We start from the raw sequence: 25,994 nt of genomic DNA, 5'->3' as shown, positions 1-25,994 counted from the left end.
TCTTCTAGTTAGATAAATGCTATGAAAGATGAAATGCACTCTATGGATGTTAATGGGGTATGGGAGTTTGCTGATTTACATATAAATCGCAATTGCGGTATAATGCAAATGGGTCTTTAAGACCAAGAGGGATTCACTTGGAAATGTTGATGGATATAAAGCTAGATTGGTGGCTAAAGGTTTCAAGCAGAAGCCAGGTGTTGATTTCTCTGAGACTTTTTCTCCAGCTTCATCAAAGAACTCTTTGAGAGTTATTCTTGCTATTGTTGTACATTATGATCTTGAGTTGCATCAGATGGATGTGAAGACAACATTCCTTAATGAAGACCTTCAAGAAGAGATATATATGTCTCAACCTGAAGTTTTGTGGTTAAGGGACATAAACATCAAGTGTGTAAATTAAAGAAATCAATTTATGGGCTTAAACAAGTTTCACGACAGTGATACTTGAAATTTGATGAAGTGATTACTAGTTATGAGTTTAAGGAGAATGTTGGAGACAAATGCTCAAGGTCAGTGGGAGTCGTTTTATTATTCTTGTCTTATATGTTAATGGTATCATATTAGCTAGCAATGACATTCATGCGAGACATGATACGAAGAATTTTTTATTAAGTCATTTTGATATGAAGGATATAGGGAATGCTGAGTTTGTCCTGGGTATTAGGATCCATAGAGATCGCACGACAAGCACACTTGGTTTATCTCAAAAGGCATATATTAATAAAAAATTTAAAACTTTTGGGATAGAAAATTGTGCGCCTGGTAAGGTTCCAGTTGTAAAAGGGGACAATTTTTCAGAAGAATAGTGTCTTAGGAATGAGATTGAGAAAAGTAAAATTGATGTCACCACATATGCGTCTGCAGTTGGAAGTCTGATGTATGCTATGACGTGCATTAGACCAGATATTAGTTATGTGATTGGGATGCTTGGAAGATTTTAGCAAAATCCAAGTATTGCTCATTGGAGGGCGATGAAGAAAGTTTTGAGGTATCTTTAAAGAACAAAAGAGTTTATCTTGGTGTACAAAAAATCCGATCGGTTGGAGATAGTTAGTTATTCTGATTCGGACTATGCAGGTTGTTCGAGTAGTAGAAAATTCACTTCTGGATATATTTTTATGTTGGCTCAGGGAGCTATATTATGGAAAAGCTCTAAGCAATCCATTATCGCAGATTCAACTATGTATGCAGAGTTGATCAGTTGTTATGAAGTGACCAAACGTGCCATGTGGTTGAAACATTTTATTGCGGATTTAAAGGTTGTAAACTCCATACATAAGCTGTAATACCCCAAATTTTAAAAGGATATTTCTGGTATTTAATTTTTGATTTAATTATTATTATTATTATTTTTTATTAATTGTTTACTTGTTTATTGTGTTGATTAAATGGCATGTATTTTGTTTAATTGTTAATTATGTATTTGTTAATTATTTGCTAAATTGTTAATTATTTATTTGTTTTAATTATCAGACTAATTGTTAATTATTAATTATTTGTTAATGGTTATTTATTTATTTAATTCATTGTTATTATATTTCTGGTACTTATAAACTTACGTAAGTTCTTATAGCCGACACTGTTTTAAACCTAGGTTGTTTAATGGGCCAAGTTATTTATGGATTATGATTAATGTTTAAGTCTATAAATACATACACGTAATGGGGTTTAGGGTTTTAGACAAACATAAGGTTACGTCTGTAAAACAAGGGGCTACTAAGAAATAGAGCGTGAACTTAGGGAATTGGCAGAGCAGTTCAAGGAAGAATACAGAAACTGTGGAATTAGAGTTTCCAAGTCTGAAATCTAAGGCAAGTCTTTGTTCTATTCTTTCTTTTTAATCTGTGTTCTGTGCATGCCTAACTAGACTCCAGGGGTTTAACTAATGATAAAATGAAGTAATCATGTATGCTTAACGGACTAAAACTGAGAGTCTTATGGTTATATATATACTTGTGCGTGATTTCATTATTTTCTTAGATCTTTATGTATGATTTGTGGTTTAACTTGAATCTTTGCCTACTAAAACACTTAAAATAATTTAGTATGGATGTATGGGACTTAGGTTGAAGCTTAGGAGCCTTAACAATGAAGCTTTAGGGTTTACAGAGGCTGAACGGATGAAGAAGTAGACCTCAGCACTAAATGAGGCGCCTAAGTTCGCAATTGAGGCGCTTAAGTTAGCAACTGAGGTGCTTAAGTTAGCAATTCAGCCCCCTAAGTTGGCAACTGAGGCTGCTCAGTTGTAATTTAGCTTGCTCAGTTGGGATTTTTGGTTTTAAACGTCCAGTTTGAGTTTTTGTGCGTTGTTTGGACTACACAGAGTGTTAGCACTTCGTTTAAATTGTCTTAAATGATGTATATTTTTGTTTTAGACCTATAAGAATATAGGTAAACAATGATTCATAAATGGATTAAGGTATGGACAGTGTACAGTTAGGGGAAGATCCTACATGTTGAACTTTGAATGTTAATCAGCTTACACTTTGAAACTCAGAGGATTGTTTATATATGATTTAATTTTAATTAATCATATTTGGATAGGATTGTAAGTAACATGGATTACTTGAACTTAACCATACTTGTGTTGGATCAAATTAATATTCACTTTGTTATTCAACTGCATCAGTGTATGGATATTTTGGAGGATGTGAACGCTTATACTTGTTTTAGCTGTATACATTATTGGAATTGGATTTTAGGCTCTATAATGACTGCCTAATATTGTTGGATATGTGTTAATTTATATTGAGGCATATTTTGGAATATGATTGATGAGTTATTAATATTGCTTTGCCAATTATACGGACTTGTGGATTGTATGCACCGGTATGTGACGGTGACATACTAGGAATGGTTTAGCTCAAAAACGCTTAAACCTAATCTACCGGATTAAAGGAATGGATTGAAAAATATTGAATCCTAACTGTGACTAAGTCAAATCAACTGTGACTGAGTTGAATGACTTTCTGGATTAATTGGTTGTAGTTAAGTCATATCAACTGAATAAGTCGAGTGACTAACTAGTTTGTATATTGTATGTCAGCTCAGTAAATTATGGAATGACATACTTCGGATGGACGGATTTTAGATATATGGTTATGATACCACGAGATGAGCTTGAGTCTCAGACTCGTTGGTTAGGGTGCGTATATGTAGTGGATGCGTAACTGGTTATAGTAGGTTGAGGTGTACCATGTTAGGTCTAAGTACTCATGCCCACCCTTAGGTGCGTTTTCGTATGTTGCCTTCTATTCAGGTTGAGACCCCTACTGTAATCCAGTGAATGTCCCTTAGTGTGAATATATATATATGGATTACTCTAGATATTGTTGAGCTATCTATGATGTATCTGTGTATCAAATTACTGTTTGGATCGTAGTAGAATAGGACTTGCATGTGGGTCTGACCCACTCTTTTATTTTTCCAGGTGTTCGTCAGTTCCAGGGTTAAAGCTTGGACGTGTAGAGCAGATACAGACACTCATTTCTCCTACTACGTAGGACTACTCTATATGTTTAGCTTTAGTTTTCATTTCTGTTGTTTCAGTTTCAGTTTGGGATTTTATTAGGGGTCCACAGGATGGATTCCCGAATTGTATGGATTGGAGGTTTTGGAAAGTTTGGTTTTAATGATTAATAATTGATGATTTTATTATTTAGTATTCGTTCAGCGTTATTATTTATTTATTTAATTCATTATTTTGTATTCTGTGTTTGTTTTAACATATTAATTGTTTGATATTCCTCGGGTTTTGGCCTGGGCCTGATCAACCCGTGTCTCGGATCCGAGGGGTATTACATAAGCCTTTAATACTTTTCTGTGATAATGAAGCTGTCACAAAATATGTGAAAAATGAAAAATTGACCAAGCGTAATATGCACATAAATGTAAAGTACCTTTACGCGTGCGAGAAAGTTAAGAAAGGTATTATTGAGGTTCTCCGTATAGATGCAGCAATAATGATTGCAGATCCTCTCATTAAAGGTCTTAAGCCAAAAATATTTAAATAACATGTGATTCGGATGGGTATTCAAGAGTCATTGTGTAATAATGTCTGATTTCTCTATTACATCATGTTACATTGCAATTGTTTTTTTTTTTTTTTAGTTTATTTACAGTGACAGTTATTTGTATGAAAATAAAGTTATGATGCATCATCATTATTATTACATTGTTATATATTATATGTGCATGTGTTATTCTTATTGCTTGAAGGTAGTATTTCACTCGTGAAGTTGTTTGGGCTAGATGTGAAATTGGCATCAAATTGGTAAATCCAAACATAACTACTAAAGTTTGCCTGTGGGAGTGTTAACGCTCTATGAGGATAACTTGGGCTAGATATGAGATTGGCTCTATATCGGAAAACCCTCACACTGAACAGAAGGTTGGCGATTTGCTGTAATATGTTCAGGTAATATACCATAGTGGTATGAAGCAGGACGGATAGTAAGGTATGCGTTTAGACTACGTGTAGTTTGCACATCTCATTAAATATAGTAAAAACCACTATATTTGCTTGAATCATATACGGAATCGGTTTTGAGACCATGGAACTGTTTAGATTAATATATTACTTGTCTACGCGTTCATGATCTACTATTGAGGAAATTTATGGAGGAGAGTGTTCTAAAGTTTCAATCTATCAATTTCGATAATTGTGTTTTCTAAATAAAAAATAAGTGGCCACTCGACTTTTATAAAGTGTGTTACAATCCGTAGTGTCATTTTATAAAACTTAAAGTGCATAGACCAAGTGGGAGATTGTTAGAAATTTATATATATATATATATATATATAATAATAATAATAATAATAAAAATTATTTTATGGTCCTGTGCACTACGTTTTTTAAAGTAGGATTACAATGTAATTATTGATACTTGATGGATTGGGTTGTACTTTCCAATTTGGTGGTTTAATTGGGAGTATGGTTTTTATACCGTTGGATTGTGGTTTTTCAACTTATTTGGTGTGATTTAATTATAACCATTAATTCCATTATAGGAAAGGAGAGTTAGGTATTCTTGTTTATAGAGAAGCCGTCCCCCCAATTGTTGTTATATACAGGGATTTTAAAACCCTTATTCAGACATATTGTATCTACGACTCTCAGAAAGGGATAAAGCGTTATATTTTTCAGATCTCTCAAAAGGCACTAAAGAATTCACAAGAGGTATTTAAAGTTTAATCTTCTAATCAGGTATGATATCAAAAATTTCTCTTTAATTCATGATTAATTTTAATTTCTACATGTTTTTATTATTTAAACCCAACAGATGATTCGGATGGGGCGAGAATTGGGTCATCGATCGCCGAAAGTGGAGACGGAAGATGGGTTTAGTTTGGCAATGGAAAGGGTTTTTCGGATTCATTGTGAACTCTGATTGGAGAAAATTATAAGTTTTGACATATGTTTAGTCCCGGTTTGATTTCATGTCTCGATGGAATCTTCATATTTTTTCTGTTTGATCTAGTTCCCTTAGTTAAGATGCAATCAAGAAATCATTGCACGACGTAAAAAAAACATACCTCATACCGTTCATGTGATACCCCCGAATTTCTGAATGCGAGTTGGCCAGGCCCACGCCCGAATACCCGAGGATATAAAAACAAATTGATAATAAACGAACACAGAGTACAAAAGAATAAAGAAGAATAAATAAAATGCTGACAAGAAACTAAAATGATAATCTAATAATAAACCTCATAATATATTTCCATTAATTAATAAACTCTTCTGATACAACTGATCCTCCAAAATATAACTCGGGAATCCATACCGTGTGGACCCCTAGAAAATCCAAACTAAACAAATGACAGTATTCTAAAACAGGAAACTGAATCATAAAGGAACTCCTATGTAGCATCGGAAGAATGAAGTAGACTGATCCTCGCTCAGCACGAACAACCTCTACTCGTGACGAACACCTGAAAAATAATGGTGGGTCAGGCCCACAAACAAGTTCTACTCTACTACAGTCTAAGCAGAGATCCGATACACGTATACATCCTAGTCAATCCAACAGTAACTAGTAGTCCGTATATATATATATATATATATATATATACACACACTAAAGGAACCTCACTAGACTATAGGGTTGTCTCAACCTGAATAGTAGGTAACATGCAAAACGCACATATAGTGGGCATGAGTACCTAGACCTACCAGGGTACACAACTACACTACATCTAGCTACACATCCCTGGCGATATACGCACCCTAACCACTGATCCTGAGACTCAAGCTCATATCATGGCACCATACTTATATATATATAATCTAGTAACCATCCTATCCAGTATAAATTAATCCTCCATAAGTCATTCAACTTGTTCAGCTGACCTGACTTGAATATAAGTAGGACTTAACATTTTAGTTAATCCATTCCCTTATATAATAAATTAATCCTCTATAAGTCATTCAACTTGTTCAGCTTACCTGACTTGAATATAAGTAGGACTTAACATTTTAGTTAATCCATTCCCTTATATAAAATAGGTAGGACTTAACTGATAAGTTAATCCGTCCCTAGAATGCCACCGTCCCATACCGGTGCATTAAACCACACAATCCAACAATTGATGTAATAATTAAAGAAATACATCAAACATTCCAGAAATAACTATGATAAATATGATATCAAGTTATCACACAATAGGAATGACTTTTTATTTCTTTAAACTTCCTATATCATATGTCCTACACAAACTGAATCTTGTACATGATGATATTTTATTATACCGTTAAATAAGGATTCTCTATATCCAATTCATCCTACACATTTAATCTCAATTGCTAAAATATTTTAAAAGATTAAATCCATTCGTTTGTTTAAAACATTCAAATAGCAAGCATCATTATGATTGAGTCTATTTAAATTTATTAAAACTCAAACCTAGTCTTTATTTAATGTTCAGGAATCCTAGGCATGTTTCTACGTTCCATCATTCCACATATATGAAAAATACATAATTTAAACATGTAAAAATTCACATCAGAAATCAAATCAAAATCATGCATTTTATTAATTCACAATACAATAACAGATATGAACAAATTTCATAAAACTTATGTTCTAACCCAATTAAACATGCATAATTATTTAATTTTATGTATTTAATAAATTCTGGAATTTCCTAGGCATATACAAAAACACGAATTAAAGGGAAAGAGATAGAAGAAGAACTTGCCTTAAACTTTCGGATCGAAAGTTAAACTTCTTCTTCCTTGATCTTCTCTCTATAGGGTTTTTCTCCTCATTCCTTCATTTTCCTCCTTCCCTCTCTAACACTATCTCTCCAGTATATATCACGTGAATATTTCTAACCCCCTTTTACAACCTATAGCTATATATTTATAGGATAAATAAAATAACCCTAATCCTTTTCCCAATCCAAGTCAACTAAAAAAAAAAATGGAAATAAAAATATTAAAAAGGTAAGCAAAATATGTTACGTATATAATTTATGTATATGTTTATTAAATAAATAAATTATACACATTCCATTATTTATTAATGGATTATCCAATAATACTTAAGTTACTATAATATTATAAAGTAACTTAAAACATAACACGTATCAAATCTATGTATATTTTTATTATTTAAATATAAAATATATACATCAGATTAAATATTACTACTCAATTTACCATAAAAGTAATTAATAAATTACTTTCCTTTTTTATATATGTATATAATATATATCTATATATATACATACACAACTATCAATAGGTAATAATCCACACACATCCAACCTCCTATCCAAGTAATCAATGGGACCCAATTAGTTGGCCTATGACTACTAACCATAACCATAAAAGAAAAATAAAATAAAATAATAAAAGAAAAGAAATCATTTAATGTATAATTAATCAAAACACCATTTAAACATATAATCTAATTAAACAATTAACACATAGACAAATACAAATAATACATAGACACAGAATCAAATAATTAAGAAATATCTAATTCAATGAAACACATAAGTAATTAGTCAAATAATCAATTGAATAATTAACAATACAATTAAAACAAATAAATAAATACCGAGACTATCCTTTTAAAATTAGGGGTATTACAGTTCACTTAAAGGCCTGTTTTGGTCTTAAAAATCAAATCTTTCAACCTTTTTCTATCTGATTTAGTTTCCAAGATTAGTGTACAATCAAGGAAATTATTGTAGAAATAGTGATCATTTGGTGGTGAGTGAATTTACAGCGTCGTCTTCGTTGCTGGACAAGGGTTTGTGAGATATATATATACAAGGACAAGGGTATTATGGGGATTTTAGTAAAAATAATAGATGACATTATCTTCGTTGTTGACTGACGTTGACTACAACAGAAAGAAGGTCTGTGTAGGATATTTTTATTTTTAGGAAAAGTCTGAGTAATTTTCAAAACATCCTATTTACTTCCAAAATTATTTTTCTATTATTATGTAATTTTTCATTTATGATATTTTGGTTTGCATTACTACTATGCACTAAAAAAAAATTCACTCACAAATCTGTCCTTGATTTTCCCAAAATCGAAATAGGATATGCGCAGCACGCACACTAGCGCATATTTGCATCTCCCATCAGAATAATTGCCAAAAACCCGACCAGATTCTTGGGTTTATTAACTTTACTATTTGTTTAGCTTCAGCTTTATTCCCAAACATGCTGACTGTTTTAGGAATATAGTCATATACATGGCATGAAGAAGAAATAGCAGTAACAGAGCTCTCAAATGGCCTTAAATCTCCATCTAACCCTGGCTCTATTGTTAGCCATTTCGAGCTCGCTTTCGTTTAGGGTTCGAGCCATAGGCGTGATCTGGGGCACCACCGACTCGCACCCACTGCCACCACCACAGGTAGTAGAGCTATTGAAGTCCAATAAAATCACCAAAGTCAAGCTCTTCGATGCCGACCCTCTCGTCCTCCAATCTCTCTCCGGTTCCAACATTTACGTTGCCGTCGGCATTCCCAATTCGATGCTCCGACTCTTGAACTCTTCCAAGAAGGCCGCCGAAAGTTGGGTTCACGATAATCTCACCCGCTATTCGTCTAATGCCGGCGGTGCAGTTCGAATAGAGTATGTTCTTTCCCTTTCTTTTTTTCTCTTATGATAGTAATTTGTGTGCTTTTAGACATTGTGTTATTAGAACAAATGTGTTTTTTTTTTAAATTTTTTATTTACGTATTTATTATTATTTTTTTGTACCGATAACGTGGAAGTTGAACAGAGGAGTTCTCTTTGGTTATTATTATTATTATTTTTATATATATATTAGCTCTTAGAATTTATTTCCTTTTGGACTTGTTCTTTACTTTCATTCTTGGGTTGTACCTTTCTTGGTTTGGCTTGCTTTGGCTTCTTTCAATTCTACATATGAGTGCTCTATTATTTTGTTGATTTTCTTCGATTCTGGGCACTAAGTTATCAAGAAAGAAAAAGAAAAAATCTCATGAGGAAGGCTTGGGATTTAAAATGTGGATTGCTGCTTTGTTGGTCTTGTCATTTGTAACTAATTGGGATGGAGGGGTTTATTATCACATTTATCTAACCTAACTGGTGGCTTTGGAATGAGCTGTGCCCAAATAACCATTGCTACCAACTCATTATTGTATTTTTTTTTTAAAGTTTCAGTAAGTCAATAATTGGAGTCTACCTTATATTCTGACATGCCACTAAAAATTAAAATCTTCTCTAGGATGCTTGTTAGTCCCAATTGGTAGTGTCACTTTATGTAAAACTGAAGAATATTACATACAAGGCCTATGTGGATGTCCCCATCCACTTTTCTCATATCAAGGATAACAAGGGACCATTTTTATTTATTTTTATTTTTTTATTTTTTTTTATGTAATAATTATTAAGATCCCTTGCAATGAGAAATGCAAAAGTATCAACGTTATTATTTTTGTGATCACAGATATTTTCTCAAGTATTTCAATTTTAGATAGATTTTGAACTGGTAAGTGAATGATGGCATTGAATGTCAAGAAGACATCCAAAGTGGTTCTAAGTATGCCAACAATATTGGGGTGGATATTGAAGATATCGAAGATTTAATGGAAAGAATTAGAAAATAGGAAACAAGAAGGAATTTTCTCCACTGATTCCTCTAGTAACACCAAATCTTCAATAATAGGTAACAATATCAATTACTGAAAGATTTTTCTCCATTAAATCTTCAATAGTCCCCCTCAAGTTGGAGCATGAATGCCCAACTTGCCATTGAGATGACGAGTAATAACAAAAGTGTGAATGATGAAGAGAGAAGAGAGAAGACGAAGAACAATGGTACCGAACACACCGACTGCCCAAACAAGTCAACAAAAAACTGCTGGAGACACACCAAAGGCGAGGACAATGCTACTGAACACACCGGCAACCCAAACAAGTAAATAAAAATTGCCGTGTACATGGCAAAGACGAAAACAATGCTACTGAACACACCTGCAGCCCAAACAAGTCAATAAAAATTGCCGGAGACACAGCAAAGGCGAATAACGTTACTGCCGAACAAACCGATAGCCCAAACAAGTCACAAATAGCAACGAAAAACCCTTAGCAACATTTCAGATGCTAAGGGAATACTCCAAAATAGGGGTCAAAGCCTAGGAAGAGAAATTAGGCTCTGATACCGTGTTAAATTTGGATGTAGAAAAAAAAAAGGAAGTGGGTGATAGGGCTCAGATCGCGGTTTGGGCTTCTTGTGTTTCCTCCGGAGTGGTTGTTTCACCTCTGCCGGATCCTCTGTTGCTCTTTCGTTTTCCCTCTCCGGCAGAGGCTTCTCGTGTGCTTAATGTGGGTCGCCGTGAATGGGGGACGGCAATTTTACGAATTGACAAGTGGAGTTTCAGAGTGGGGTGTTCTGGAGTGACGAAGGGTATGGGGTTGAAGGTGGTGACGTTGTATGGTCTCCCTCTTCACTTATGGAGTCATGCCGTGTTTGTTTCAGTCGGAGATTTGTGCGGAGGGTTTATTTGGGTGGATGCGGATGAAGCTGTTGACGCTGAAAGGATCCGTATCGCAGTGGCGGACGGAAAGGCTTACCCTCCTTTTGTTTTCATTCACGATGATAAGCTCTGCTATAAAGTGGCGTTGTAGCAGGAAAAGCCTCCCGATCTTGTCCCGACGACGAATAGTTTGGAAGGAGGGGATGGTTCACACTTGCTTAAGGAATCTGATTGCTTGAGGTGGGAATCGATGGGGAGGAAGGGCCTGACTGAGTTTCAGAAATGGAAGGAATGGAGGGATACGCTTTGGATTCGCAATACGGAGTGCTTTAGTTGGATGTCTTCTCTGATTCGAAACGATGGTTCGCCGGCTTTGGTTGACCGTCGCCGTCATGCTGGTGGTCGGGGTTCTCAAAAAGGGGGAGTTTTCACCGGGCTTGGCCGTTAGCCGGTTTTGCAGTGGTGGGATCGAGGACGTAATCGTGGTGTGTTTCACGCGAATCAAGCGCGTGGGTGGGGGAGAGCTGCTAACTAGACACGTGGTTGGCGCTCAGGAGGTGACCGTTCCAAGTGTTTTAGCTGGAACCAACTCGGTTTCAAATTCTTGGGCTCCAAAAGCTGGGGTGCATTCTGATTTTGGGCTTAAGAGTGGGCCTAATGGTGGGCAAGTGAGTAGGGGTTCTGGAATTTCTTCTTGTGGATATTTGGTTGGGCCTTCTCTTGGCTCTTTTGATTATGGGCCAGTGCAAATGGGAGTGCACAGTTCTCTTCCATCTTCTGTTGGGCTGTTGAAGATGCGACGGTCCATCCGGATGCTGCTTATGGGTCTTTGGATATGGGTCGTGAGTTTCAAAATGGACTGGGTTCGACAGTTGTCCCTGCGGTGATCGACAAGGATCAGTCCGGCCCTTTGCCTGCTTCTTGTGATGGTCGTCGTTCAAAGGGGCCGGTTCATGGGCATCGTTTGAGGAAAAAGATTTCTCTTCCCCAGTTTCGTAGACGATGGTCAAGAAAAGAGAAACAAAAATGGGTGCCTCGCCTGCAGAAGGATTTTGATTCGAGTAAGTCCATCTCTTCTCATGGGAAATCTGCTTTTCAACCTTCTTCTTCTTTTTCTTCTCACCCTTGTGAGGTAAATCAAGGGAGTGTGGGGGTTTTGAAAGGTGTGGTGACCTCTGCTTCTAATTTTCTGTCTCTGGCTCTTGAGGAGTGTCCTGCTCCTGCTTGTGTGGAGCGGCATGGTGGAGAGTGCTCTAATAAGCTGGGTTCCTTTAGATAGTGTGATATTTGTTGCGAAGGTGTTTATATTTGTGTGGGGAAAGATGTGAGGATCAAGCTTGATGAGGTTACAGCTTCTGTTTTGTTGAAGGAGTTGCGGGACCATTTGGCTTCAAAGGGTTTGCAGTGTGATTCTAGATTTTCTGGGCCTGATGAGGAGGTTGTGATTCCATTGACTTGTGGTTCTCCTCCTTTCTCTGATGCTTGGGAGGGAGATGCAGTTTGTTCCTTTGTTGAGGAACTGGGGCTGGTCTAGTGGGAGGGGAATGAGGCTGAGGCTGAGGCTGATATGGTTGTTCTGTTGGCTGTTATTCGTCCGGAAGGTGAGAGTGGGAGTTTTTCTGGTGCAGGTGAGGGTACAGATTGTATGGAGGAGGATTGGTTGAGAGAGAAGGGTGGGGAGGTGGGTTCTCTTTTGGGTGTTTCGTTTGAAGGTAGGATGGATGAGGCGATGAGGTTGTTCTATAACGTTTAAATAGGGCGGGAGGAAGGGTCGGTGCTCTAATTGGGAGAGGGGGGAGGGAGGTGCGGAGCCCCTCTGACTTTGTTACTTATGAGAGGAGGTATAGAGGGTCTAGGGAGAGGAAGAGTGGAAGGAGGAGTGGGTTTTCTTCTGCATCTGTTTCCCTATGAAGCTACGAATTCTTTCATGGAATGTCTGGGGTCTTAATGACTCGGCTAGGAGAAGAGTTGTGAAGTCGGTGATTCGTAAAGAGGGAGGTCATGTGGTTTGCCTTCAGGAAACCAAAATTGCTTCGATGACGGACTTGATGGTGCATAGCTTTTGGGGTGGGGGTGGGGGTGGGGGTGGGGGGGGGGGGGGGGGGATTTGTGGAGTGGCTTGCTTTGGATGTGGTTGGTTCTTCGGGTGGTATTTTGATTATGTAGGACAATCGGTGGGTCTCTTTGGAGGATTCTCAGGTGGGGCTTTTTTCTGCCTCATGCATCCTATCTCTGTTGGAAGAAGGCTTTCGCTGGGTTTTCTCTGGGGTTTATGGACCGACAGAGGATAGTGTGCGCCATCTTTTATGGGAGGAGTTGGGTGATGTTCAAAGAAGATGGCCATTGCCTTGGTGTATTGGAGGGGACTTCAACGTTGTTCGCTCTCCTTTTGAGAGGTCTTCGGGGGGTAAATGGATAGCTGTAATGGAGTCTTTTTCGGAATTCATTGATGGGGAGGGGTTGTTTGATTTACCTTTAGTGGGTGGTCCATTTACTTAATCTAGTAGGCGTAATCCTCCTCCCTTCTCTCGTCATGACAGGTTCCTTGTGTCAAGTAATTGGGAGGAGAAGTTTTCCGATGTTGTTCAGGCCACGTTGGCTCGTCCTATTTCTGATCATGTCCCTTTGGTTTTGGATTGTGGTGGTTTGCGTAGCAGAAGATCCCCTTTCAGATTTGAGAATATGTGGCTTCGGGCTGTAGGCTTTCTAGAGCGTGTTCGATCCTGGTGAGTGGGGTATGGTGTGGTTGGCACCCCAAGTCATTCTCTTGCGTGTAAGTTTCGCCTTTTGAAGAATGATTTAAAAGTATGGAACAAAGAGGATTTCGGTAATTTGTTGTGGACGAAAAATCGTGTTTTTTTTTAGATTGATCGGATGGAGGGCCAGGGTAGTTTGGCGGAGTCCCTGAAACTTAAGAGGGTGGAGTGTCAGGCGGAGTTTCCTGAAATTGCTGTCTTGGAGGAGATTTCGTGGAGGCAAAAGTCTCGAGCCTTGTGGCTTAAGGAGGGCGACAATAACACTAAGTTTTTTCATCGTCTTGCTAATGCTCATAGAAGGGGCAATCACATTGGGAGGATCTGGGTGGATGGGGTGACGTTTTGTAAGGAGGAGGAGATTTGTAAGGGTATTGTTGATTTTTACTTGATGTTGTTTACAGAATTTGTTGGTTGGAGACCTTTGCTTGCAGGACTTCATTTTGACTCTATTTCGAGCGAGGAGAGCTCTGTTTTAGAGGAGCCTTTTTCTGAAGAGGAAGTTTTGTCTGCGCTAAAGAGCTGTAATGGGGACAAAGCCCCAGGTCCAGATGGTTTTTCCATGCGATTCCTTTTGAAGTGTTGGGAGGTGGTTCGTGAGGAGGTGATGAGTTCTTTCATGCTTTCCATGCTCAGGGCTCTTTTGAGAAGAGCCTAAATGCCACTTTTATTGCCCTCATCCCGAAAAAGGGAGGGGTGCTGGATGTTAGGGATTTTCGACCTATCAGCTTGGTGAGGTGCTTTTATAAGTTGGTTGCTAAAGTCTTGGCTTCTAGGTTAAGGAAAGTTCTGGATGGTATCATTTCTGACTCTCAATGCCTTTGTGGGGGGTCGTTAAATTTTGGATTCAGTTCTCATTGTTAGTGAATGTGTGGATTGCGGGTTGAGTTGTGGTGATCTGGGTGTTTTGTGCAAGTTGGACATTGAGAAGGCGTATGATAATGTGAGCTAGAGTTTCCTTCTTTACTTGATGGAGAGGATGGGTTTCGGTGAGCGGTGGAGGAGATGGATCCTTTTCTGCATTTCTAGTGCTCGCTTCTCTGTCCTTGTGAATGGGGCTCCGACGGGTTTCTTCTCTAGTTCGAGGGGATTGAGACAAGGGAATCCTCTTTCTCCTTTCTTGTTCCTTTTGTTATGGAGGCTCTTAGCAGATTGATTAAGAAGGCGGTCGAGTTGGGCTTTTTGAGAGGCTTTCGGGTGGGTAGGGATGCTGCTAGTCAGTTGGAGATCTCCCACTTAATGTTCGCTGATGATACTTTTGTGCTTTGTGATGCGAATGCGTCCCAGTTGAGATATCTGCGATGCGTTTTGATTTGGTTCCAAGTGGTTTTTAGGCTTAAGATTAATGTCGGAAAGGGCATTCTTGTGCCGGTTGGGGAGGTCCCTGATATCGAGACGTTTGCTCAAATTCTTAGATGTCGCACTAGCTCTTTTCCCATTTCTTACTTGGGGTTGCCTCTGGGAGTTCCTTCGAGGTGTGTGGGAAGCTGGGATCCGGTTGTGGATAGATTTGAGAAGAGATTGGCAGGTTGGAAGAAGCAGTACCTCTCCAAGGGGGCAGGGTCACTCTAATTAAGAGCACTCTTTCTTGCCTCCCTACTTATTTCATATCTCTCTTTCAGATTCCTTCTTCTGTGGATGAGAGAATTGAAAGATTGTAGAGCAATTTTCTTTTTTTGGAGGTGGGGAGAGGCGAAGAGTTTAAGTATCATTTGGTTCGTTGGGATCAAATTTGTTATCCGATTCGGAGTGGAGGTTTAGGTATTAGGAGATTGCAGCCTTTCAACAAGGCTTTCTTTGGGAAATGGCTTTGGAGGTTTGGGGTTGAGAGGAGTTAGCTTTGGAGGAGGGTTATTGCGCTTAAATTTGGAGAGAGTTTTGGAGGATGGTGTTCTTTTGAGGTGCGTAGTCCTAGAGGGGTGGGGGTGTGGTCTTTTATCCGAAAGGGGTGGGATGAGTTAAGCAAACATGTTCGTTTTCAGATTCGAGATGGGAGAAGGATCAGATTTTGGGAGGATCTTTGGTGTGGAGAGCGTCCTCTTGCTCTTGCTTTTCCTCGGCTCTTCAGGATTGCTTCTCATAGACAGGCCATGGTGGTTGACTGTTATCATCTTGATAACAGGAGACTGACTTGGGATGTTCAGTTTAGGCAGGATTGGGAGATTGAGGAGGTCACTCGCTTTTTGGATTTGTTGTACCGCCAGGTGATTACAGTTGGGGATTCGGATTGTTGGCTTTGGGATCCTACCTCTAAAGGCCGTTTTGAGGTTCGGTCCTTTTTCAAATGTCTTTCGCTTGGCTTTGGAGGCCCTTTCCCTTGGAAGTCTATTTGGCGGTCTAAGGCTTCTCTCAAGGTGGCCTTCTTTGCTTGAACCTCTGTCTTGGGTAAGATTCTTACTCAAGATAATTTGAGGAGAAGGAATCAGGTGGTGGTTAATCGATGTTACTTGTGTCGGAGCGATGAAGAGACTGTGGATCATCTTCTGTTACATTGCAGCTTGGCTAGGGAGTGTTGGGATTTATTGCTTGGTTTGTTTGGGATCCCTTGGGTCATGCCTCGCTCCTCTAGGGGGTTGATTGAGGCTTGGAGAGGTTGCTCAGTGGGGGCTCTCATTCAGGATGCTTGGAGGGCTGCTCCTCTTTGTATTTGGTGGTGTATTTGGCTCGAGAGAAATCGGTGCTATTTCGATGGAAAGGAGAAGCCTTCTTCTATGCTCAAGTTTTCTATTATTTCCACCCTTTTTTGTTGGGTTTCCGGGAGAGATTATAGATCTATTGAGGAGATTGTTGTTTTTTTGGCCTCTTTGAAGGCTTGAGTCGCTTTTTGGCCTTTCGTTTGTATTTGGATTTCGCTCCCCTTCTGAGTGCTTTCTTTATAAAATTTTTACTTATCAAAAAAAAAAAAAAATTCTATTATGCTTTAGACTTATGGCATTTCGTTGAAAACTATTAAGGTACCCCTCACCTCTATTCTTGCCCTGGTCCCTTCCAAGTAGAAGGTCCTTGCTCCACCCTGATGGCAAGGCATATGTGCACTTGTATATGCATTTTGGTAGGTGAAGTATGTGGGTGCTGATGACACTAACTTGCTTTGGAAAGCACCTGCCGCTTAGCAGTGAACAATGAAGGGTAGTACTAGCAAAAGGGCTTAAGGAATGTCATGTGTGATCATAGTTGGGACTACTTGCCGCCCTCCATGATAACATAACATATTGCTTTTCAATTATGAAAGGACGTAATTTTGTCCTTTAATGCTACTTTACATGGATTGGGGTATGTGTATTGTCTAAGTATTGACCTCCTTGAATCTCAAATCTTGGGTCTGAGGAGTGGACTTAAAATCTATCTAAAAAATGGGTATGGGTATGTAGAGTTGTGCACATTAAAAATATTATGTGCCATATATTAGTGTAATCTATGATGCTATTGTTTTCAAGGATATAATTAGACTTTAGATTAAATCGGATGTGGCGAAAAGAAAGGAGGTTTTCATCTATTTCCAAAGTAGACATTCTTTGTTATCAAATGTGAGCCTTTTATTTTATTTTATTTTTTTCTTTCTATCTTTATATACAGAGGATCGGATGTTTAATTTGGGGTTTGGGTATTTACCCATATCCCACTCTCTTATCACGTTGTGCCATGTTGACAAGGGTATGTTAAGGAAATAGGAGTATCCATGAAATGCATCCATTGTAATACTCCATTTTTTATTATTTAGGTGCATCTTTTTACTTATAAGGTTATATTATAACCTTCTTGTAATTTTGCCAAGCAAGATTATATTTGTAAGATTCAATCATATAATTTTTGCTGCTCTATTTTAGCCTCAGAATGAGGGCTTGTTGTTGTTGTATCTAAGAGTTGCCCAAAACAACTTTGCATGTAATTAATATGTTTGTTTCTTTTTTTATTTCATGTGTAGTAATCTGTAGATAACCATTCCACAATTAAGCTGTTCCAGGATGGAATATGGTGATCATAACAACTCTATACAATGTATGTCTCTACATTCTTAACAGCATACAACGACTGTTGCTTCATCCTCTAAAGCAATACAAAACTGAAGAAAATTATGAATTCAATGCATTATTGGTCAAAAATGGTCAGATGATGATCTTCGTTATGGCATAAAAACTACATCAATTATTCTTTAAGATGATCAGATGGGCAAGGAGAGAAAATAATACTGATTTTGTTGTTGAAACCCATGCAATTTGTGAATTATGCTTTGATGGTAGTATCATTGGAGTAGATATGGATATGATGCCTCTAGGTCCAGGATGCAGCAAAAGCAGTTATGTGAAACACTTAGAAAGAACGAGAAAACAGATCTTTTAACAGTTATAAAATATATAATCTCTTTTTTAAGATCCTGTCAAACAATGATTGGAGAAAAATGAAGAAGGGGGATGCTTGTTGCTGCAACCTGACCGAACTCGCTTTTCTATTTTCTCTTTCACCATAAACATGTAAAACTAATACATGTGAACATCTTCTGATAAAATATTGAACTTAGTTTAGTATTTTCTCTTTTACTTACATAAACATGTTTTTACCAATACATGCCAACATCTTCTGATGAAATATTGTTTACAGACTGCTGTAATCTTGCATTATTTGTTTATGGCACCATGGATCCCTTGGTAGAATAATGCAATGCCTATATATTCCTGTATGCTACTTATGACAATGATCATTATGCATCTAATAATTCCATCATTTAGGGCTTTATGGTGAGCATACTGGGCAGGTATTCTATGACTCGTAGGCTCAATCTTCTGATGGAATGATTTTATATGTTCTGAGAAATTTTTTTTTTTTTTTTTTTTCCTGCAAAATATTGTGGACAATATTGTTAACCACCATCTAATTTAAAAGCTTAAGCTGTTAGAGAGGGTGTAACTTCAATGTTTAAATCCTTCAATACGCTCCCTCACTTGTGGCCTTCTTTTGGTCCAACTCGTGTTTCAAATAATTATCAAGGTGACGGTGAGGTTTGAACACATGACCTTGACTGCTCTGATACAATGTTAACCGTCATCTACTCTAAAAGCTTAAGGTGTTAAAGAGTGTGTAACTTTAATATTTAAATCCTTCAATAAATATAATATGTGTTTGGTGGGGACAGTTTCTAGGTTTTAGTTTGGTGCTGTGTAGCTTTGAGGCTGTAGTTCTGAAAGTGCAGATTTTTTCTTAATTGGTGAATGGCACTTTTAAGGTTGCCCGGCCTATGGGCGGCATGTCTGGGTTGGACCTGTGGACGTATTATCTTTGAGGGGGACAAGTTTTTTGTTTAGTTGTAAATTGGATTGATAACAGAATAATTTTGTTTTACCTCACTTGTAAGTTAGTTTGATAGAAGAATATCTTAGATTAATAACAGAACATCTCCAAATCAAGTTCTCTCTTCCCCTCGCTTTACTTTGTTGAAATGCTTTGCTTTAGTGTGGTTGTTTGGAGCTTGCATTATCTGTCCCTTTTTATCACGACGCAAGTATATAGTTCAGCCAATTTTTTTATCTTTATTTGCAAGATATAATTTGAGGAAACATTGGGCTCGCAAGAAAATAATTTGAGCTGACTGTGTTAGGACGGACCAAAATGGAGATTATCTGCTAGCTAAGGCACAACTAAGGACAATTGTTTTAAATCAGTGGTGTATGAACTTCATATGGGATGTAAAGACGCCTTCCAATCTCCTTTATTTTGGTTGATCATCATGCACTTAAGGGTTCAATTAGGAATTTTCTGTACAGATACTGTATGGTCCTTTCAAGTTACCAAAATGATTACTGTTCTTTTTATTTTTATTTTTTATTATTTCATTTTTTATTTAAATAATTGGTGGGTAACTATATCTTATGCACCATATTATTTGTCCATCCTGTCTTACTTCTAACTGGCATATTTCACAGGTACATTGCTGTTGGAGATGAGCCATTCCTCCAAAGTTATGGTGAGCAATTCTATCCTTTTGTCGTCGGTGCAGTGATCAACATCCAAGCAGCTCTTATTAGAGCTAAATTGGCAAACAATGTGAAAGTTGTGGTTCCTTGCAGTTCAGACACCTTTCAGTCAGAGTCTGGCCTGCCCTCAAAAGGACATTTTAGGTCTGATGTCAACAGAACTATGATCCAACTCCTCACATTTCTAAGCAAGAATCGTTCTCCTTTCTTTGTTAACATTTCCCCTTTCCTAAGTTACCACCAAAACAGGAACATTTCCCTAAGCTTTGCTCTGTTTGAAGAAACTGCACACCATCGTAATGACAGCCATAGAACCTACAAAAATAGCTTTGACTTGAGCTATGATACCCTCGTCACTGCATTATATACTGCTGGGTTTCCCGAAATGGATATCGTCATCGGGCAGATTGGTTGGCCTACAGATGGAGCAACCAATGCCACTCCATCCATTGCTGCGAAATTCATGAAAGGCCTGATGGATCACCTTCATAGCAAATCAGGGACCCCACTCAGACCTCGAAAATTTCCAATTGAAACTTACATTTTCAGCCTTTTAGATGAGGATCAAAGAAACACAACCGCTGGAAGTTTTGAGAGACACTGGGGTGTGTTTACTTTTGATGGCCAAGCCAAATATCGTGCTGATTTTGGCCAGGGCTTAAGAACTCTGGTGAATGCCCAGAATGTCGAATACCTTCCTTCCAGATGGTGCGTTGTTAACAATAACATGGACCTGTCAAATGCAACAGCAAGTGCTTTGAAGGCATGTTCTGTTGCTGACTGCAGTGCACTCTCTTCTGGTGGTTCATGTTTTAACATTAGTTGGCCCGGAAATATTTCTTATGCATTTAACAGCTACTATCAGCAGCACGATCAAAAGGCTGATAGCTGTGATTTTGGGGGTTTGGGTTTGATTACTACGGTTGATCCGTCGGTAGATAATTGCAGGTTTTTTGTTGATCTCCAGACCTCTGCTTCAGTTTCCCTTCAGGTGTCCAATATTGTCAGTTTGATGCTCTTACTGACAACTACCATTTCACTATTTTTACTTGATGAAACATGGTCCAAACATCTCTTGTAAGTGCATATATTCCTAAAGGCCTTTTTGACTGGATGCATGCCTGTTGTTGTGAATGTTTCATGATTCTATTAGGTTTTTTTTCTTTCTTTCTTTTCTTTTTTTTTTTTTTTGGTGGACATTTCTTTTTGTTAGTTTTATGTTAAAACGTACTGTTTTTGTTCATTTTTTGTTAATGAAATTTGTTATTCATTTCTAAAACATAGTAATGGTTTCAGTTGGCTGTCTTGGCGAGCTGTCATCTGACCAAAACTAGTACATACTGTTCATGATCTCTCGTAGCTTTTAATCATTCTGTAATACAACTTACCAGGCATCCCAGTTAATCTATGTTACGGTACTTATTGGGTTGATTTATTTATTTAGTTTTTATGAAAAAATTAAAACTGAAAATACTTCGAGGATGACAGTACTCTGAAATTACAGACTTACCTATATGTTTCATTTAAATGAAAATTTCTTTTATTTTTTTCTGTACGCATTTTAAATTCGAACACTTATGTGACCAAATGTGGCCTGTATTTGGAGTTACTCGGTTTAATAAATTTTTGCTTGAAATAAATTCAAACTCTAAAATATAAGCCCAATTCTAACTAAGTGATAAAAAATATACATATGATCAATTTCTTTCAGAGTTACTTGGATTAACAATGGCCTGTTTTTTAAAACAGTTTTAATAAAAGAAATTAAAAAATTGTTTTCAGATAACTAATACTCTGGAAACAATTCTTTTTTAATTGAGTTTTTAAAAATTATCAACTAAAAATATTATTGTATAATTTTTTAATTTTTAATTTTCAAAAAATAAAAAATTATTCTAAAAAAACTGAACTAAGCATACCTTAATTTTTTTCTTTGAGCCCAATTCTAATCTCATGGCCATGCTGGTAAGAGTGAACAAAAAAATGAATTGGAACCGATAATCTGTAAATTTAAGTTTTAGTTTTGAGAGTTCGAGGTTCATTAGGGCGAACCAAAGAATAAACTATATATACACATATATATTAGGGTGAATTGCAAAAAAATACCCTCAACTATTATTCAATTGTGAAAAATCCTCTTATAAATATTTTTGGCAAAAAATTTCTCTCGACTATCCCAAAGGGGTAACGGGTGTTTTTAACAAATATCCGTTTAAGTGATTTTTTGAAACAATTGTTTTGATAAAATTACTCCTTAATAGATTATTCTCCAGAAAATGTTTAAAAATAAATGTGGAAAATGTTTACTTTTTATAAAAATAAATATTGAAAATGTTTAATTTTTATAAAAATACTCCGTAAATAAGGAATAAGAAATTTTTTAATTTTTATGTCGTTTTCTCATTTTCTCGATCATCTTTCACTTTTGAGGTTTTGAAAATTTTTTATTTTAAATTTGTTTTTCCCTTTCTTTATTTATTTGTACTTTATCTCACTATAATGACAACCCAAAGTGAGGAAAACCAATTTTAAGCAACCACCAAAAATCAATATTTGAATTTATAAGCTATATAACAAAAGCACCACTCAAGCCCAAAAGAAAATTACGAATATCCTCACTGCATATATTATAATATAAACAATCACCAAAATTCAAGCATCAGCATAAGATTCATAACAATTACAATTATCAAAAGAGATGCATGCACCCCATTTGAATATACATGATCATTTGAATATTAAATTTGGAAGATGCCATCTTCAACATCCATTTACTTTTATTGGAACCATAAATGGTATGACAAAAATTTGAATTGATAAGCCTGTTTGAATATGATAATAATAAATTGCCTGAAGAATACTATGTTAAGAGGTAATTTTGTCTGAAAAATTGTTTCAGAAAATCATTTAAACGGATATCAGTTAAAAATACCCCCTTAGAATTATCGAGGAGGATTTTTTTGCCAAAAATATTCATAAGGAGAGTTTTTCGCAAATAGGTAATAGTCGGGTTTTTTTTTTTTTTTTTTTTTTTTTGTGGGCAATTCACCCTATATATTATAATATCGATAATATTAAATATAAGTGAAAGGTTGGAAAATGTGTATGGGCCTAAGCCGGGTCGGATGCAACCCAACACGTCCTACCGCTGGGCTGCACATCATCCAAAAGGTCCAAAAGACAGGCCCAATTCATACAAAATTTAAAATAACAAGAACGAGCCTCCATTTGGGTCAATTTGTATAGGCGGACCACCCCATAAAAGAGGGAGGCCCATCAACTTTCAACCTAGAGAAAAAAAATATATAGAAAATTAGGGTAAATATAAACTTTTATAAATAGAAGTGAGCGAGGAAGAAAGAGACAAATTGTTTGGAGTGTAAGAAATATGTTCTTAATATAGAAAGGCATTTTCTTACATCTTCATCTGGTGCCATTTATTAGAAAGAACAGACTAGCCAATTCATTGATTTCAACGATGAATGACACAGCTCCAATCAGGAATTATGATCGGAGAGGAAGGCTCCCGCTAGCAAGAAGAAGACCAATGGTTAAGGCATGACGAACTAGTGCGGATCATGGAGACTTTACGAAGGGGAACGTCGAGCTGAGATCCAGGATGAAATGAAGAGAAACTCCACCGCACCCTTGCCCACCGATCGCTGATGAGCGAGTGGAACCTATTAGAGTTATTAAGCTTCTCGTGTGTGTTGCATGACGGAACTTGAAGGAGAACTTCGTTATAGTGGATGTGTATCCTTCTTACAACCTCCTGATGGGAAGAGGGTGGATCCACCGAGTACAAAACGTTCCGTCCACTCTGCACCAGGTTATGAGATGTTTAAGCCCAGACGGAAAATAAGTGATTGACATCCAAGTAGACTAAGTTACTGCAAATGAGTGTTATGTGGTGACACTTAAGGCCAGTGGGAAGGGCAAGATAGTCGCCCAGTCTGCAAGCACAAAATAGCAATTACAGATCCCTTTGCCCCGAAAGGGAGAATTGAGGGTTGATGAGCCAATCCTCACAATGGAACCATTAGAAGAAGTACAAATTGATCCCCTAAAACCTACAAGAACAACAAAGATAGGATTGATGCAGACCATAAAAGGAAAAATGATTGTTAGTCAGCATCCTAACCTAGAAAGCAAACATATTCGCCTAGAGCCACCTAGATATGCCGGGAGTTAATCTATCTCTATCTGTTGACACCCTTTTTGGTAAATTTTGTATTAATGACATAACAACCAATTTGGGTATAAATTGATACGTGAAAAAGGTTACAAAAGCTACATTCAGAGGCAAAGGAGATTAAAGCATTTGAATTATTTAATGGATAGGGATTATAATTTTAGTATTTATCTTTTAGCTGATGTAAGTTAAATATTTATATTTATCTTTAGGATTAGTTTATTTTAAACTTATAGTTAGTTGGGTTATCGATAGGATTATATTTTATTTAAAATTAGTAATTTGTTATTTGATAGAGTTTGATGTATTTAGAATGCTTATGTATAGGAGCTTGTTAACATTTTATTCTATAAATAATCAAGGAGGTATGCTGAGATAGAGGTCCAGCACCCTCAGAATCATTATATTATTGTGTTTGCTTTTTCAAGCTCTTTCCCTATTTTTCTTTATCTCTATCTCCCTCCCTCTTTATTTCAGTTTCGTTCTATTTCTCTCCTTATATTTCTATCTCCCTATCTGTTCTCCCTATCACTTTCTTATATCTATATTTTATCTCCTTTCTATTCTCAAATTGTTACTATAATTATTCACTGTTAAAGTCTTTTTAATTAAGCCAATACTGAACTCGCAGAGGAGTATATTTATTCTCTTTCTCTTCGCATCGCTTGATAGTCAATATTCTCAAAGAGACTACAGTTGACAACTCACACTCGAACCATACAATTGGTTCTGGCACGCCCGCAACATATCAATTCCGAATCGGATCTTAGGAGCCGATTTTAGCGTCAACACTATCATATCACTGTCTTAACGTAGATCCGAACTTCAAGGCCGTCAGGCAGAAACAAAGAAGGTTTGCGCTAGAACGAAGCCAGATCATAGCAAATGAAGTGAACAGACTGTTGGAGGCAGGTTTCATTAGAGAAGTTCAGTACCCTTCCTGGTTGTCTAATGTGGTTATCGTCCAGAAGAAGAATGGAAAATAGAGAGTTTGCATTGATTTCACTAACTTAAACAAAGCTTGTCTCAAAGACTATTTTCCTTTACCAAAAATCGACCAAATGGTAAATGCAACCACTATGTATGAGCATTTAACATTCCTAGATGCACATTCGGGCTATAACCAAATACCTATGCACCCGGATGATGAAAAGAAGACCTATTTCGTGACATAGTGAAAGACTTATTACTATAGGGTGATGCCGTTCGGCCTAAAGAATACAGAAGCCACATATCAGAGGTTGGTCAGCAAAGTTTTCTAGGCCCAGATGGGCAAAATTGTGGAGGCGTACATTAATAATATGGTGGTAAAAAGTAAGAGAAATGAAGATTACCTTTCGCATTTGCAAGAAGTGTTCGATTCATTGCGTAAGCATGGATTGAGATTGAACCCCTCTAAATGTTCTTTCAGAATTGTTTCTAGATAGTTCTTAAGGCATATCATCAATAGCTGGGGGATTGAGGTGAGTCCCACCTAGGCAGAGGCCCTAATGAGATACCATGGAGCCATTATCCCTAAGGAAGACTGGCCAAAAAGGAATAACTGCTTCAGCATTACAAGCGGGGACATTGGTATCTCAGTTGGTTCTATTCCCCGGTACCCTTTTCGCCTCAGACTTGACCAATCATCATCCCCCTCGTTTATCTCTGCTAGTATCTAACCCTTGGACCTCTCAGAAGTAGTAGTGGTAGAAGTAGGGGCAAAATAGACCGGAAGGGCAGGCAAAGCATCTGGATTAGCAATCATGGACCTGTCATTCCTCCTTACCCTACCGAAGGTGGGTATCAAAATATCCTCCATTATTGATGTTGGGCGTGCTGCAACTGTAATCTTCCTCAGAGCCTCTTCGGATAAGAGAGTAAGGGCATAAGGAATGTTATTCCAAACGGACGACTACAAAATCCTAAGCCTCGCTCTACAAATCTCGAAATTAAATAAGTCAGAAGAAAATCCTAGATGATGGGTAAGGAAACCACAAAAATATGGATAACAAATTTAACATGTGTACTCATAAGAATGTGTCTTGTAAGAAGTAAAGGCTGTAAGAGTACTCATCTCGAACTACCTAAGAATGACAGGTAAGGGGGTCCGAGGAGACTTCCAATT

The 25,994-nt window shown here is 37.2% G+C and overlaps 1 protein-coding gene across 1 annotated transcript; it reads left to right on the top strand.

Moving 5' to 3' along the window:
- Positions 1–8,530: 8,530 nt before the first annotated feature.
- On the top strand, positions 8,531–21,014 carry LOC132269300 (glucan endo-1,3-beta-glucosidase 9). Its single transcript, XM_059770451.1, has 2 exons — positions 8,531–9,102; positions 19,645–21,014. Exons 1-2 carry the CDS (start codon positions 8,756–8,758, stop codon positions 20,774–20,776), a joined length of 1,479 nt encoding a protein of 492 aa, XP_059626434.1. The 5' UTR covers positions 8,531–8,755; the 3' UTR covers positions 20,777–21,014.
- Positions 21,015–25,994: the final 4,980 nt, after the last annotated feature.

This window comes from Cornus florida, unplaced genomic scaffold, assembly GCF_030987335.1.
Source record: "Cornus florida cultivar Cherokee Brave unplaced genomic scaffold, ASM3098733v1 CherokeeBrave_3.0.0_Hap2_Chr08, whole genome shotgun sequence".
Lineage (NCBI taxonomy): Eukaryota > Viridiplantae > Streptophyta > Magnoliopsida > Cornales > Cornaceae > Cornus > Cornus florida.
The sequence above is the reverse complement of the archived record's forward strand: the minus strand, read 5'-3'. Positions and strand labels throughout refer to the sequence as shown.

What these genes read in the sequence shown, in the direction of transcription:
- LOC132269300 (XM_059770451.1), top strand. Translation starts at nt 8,756, where the DNA reads ATGGCCTTAAATCTCCATCTAACCCTGGCTCTATTGTTAGCCATTTCG. An exon ending in GGCGGTGCAGTTCGAATAGA is followed by an intron (nt 9,103 to 19,644) that starts GTATGTTCTTTC and finishes CATATTTCACAG; the next exon opens with GTACATTGCTGTTGGAGATG.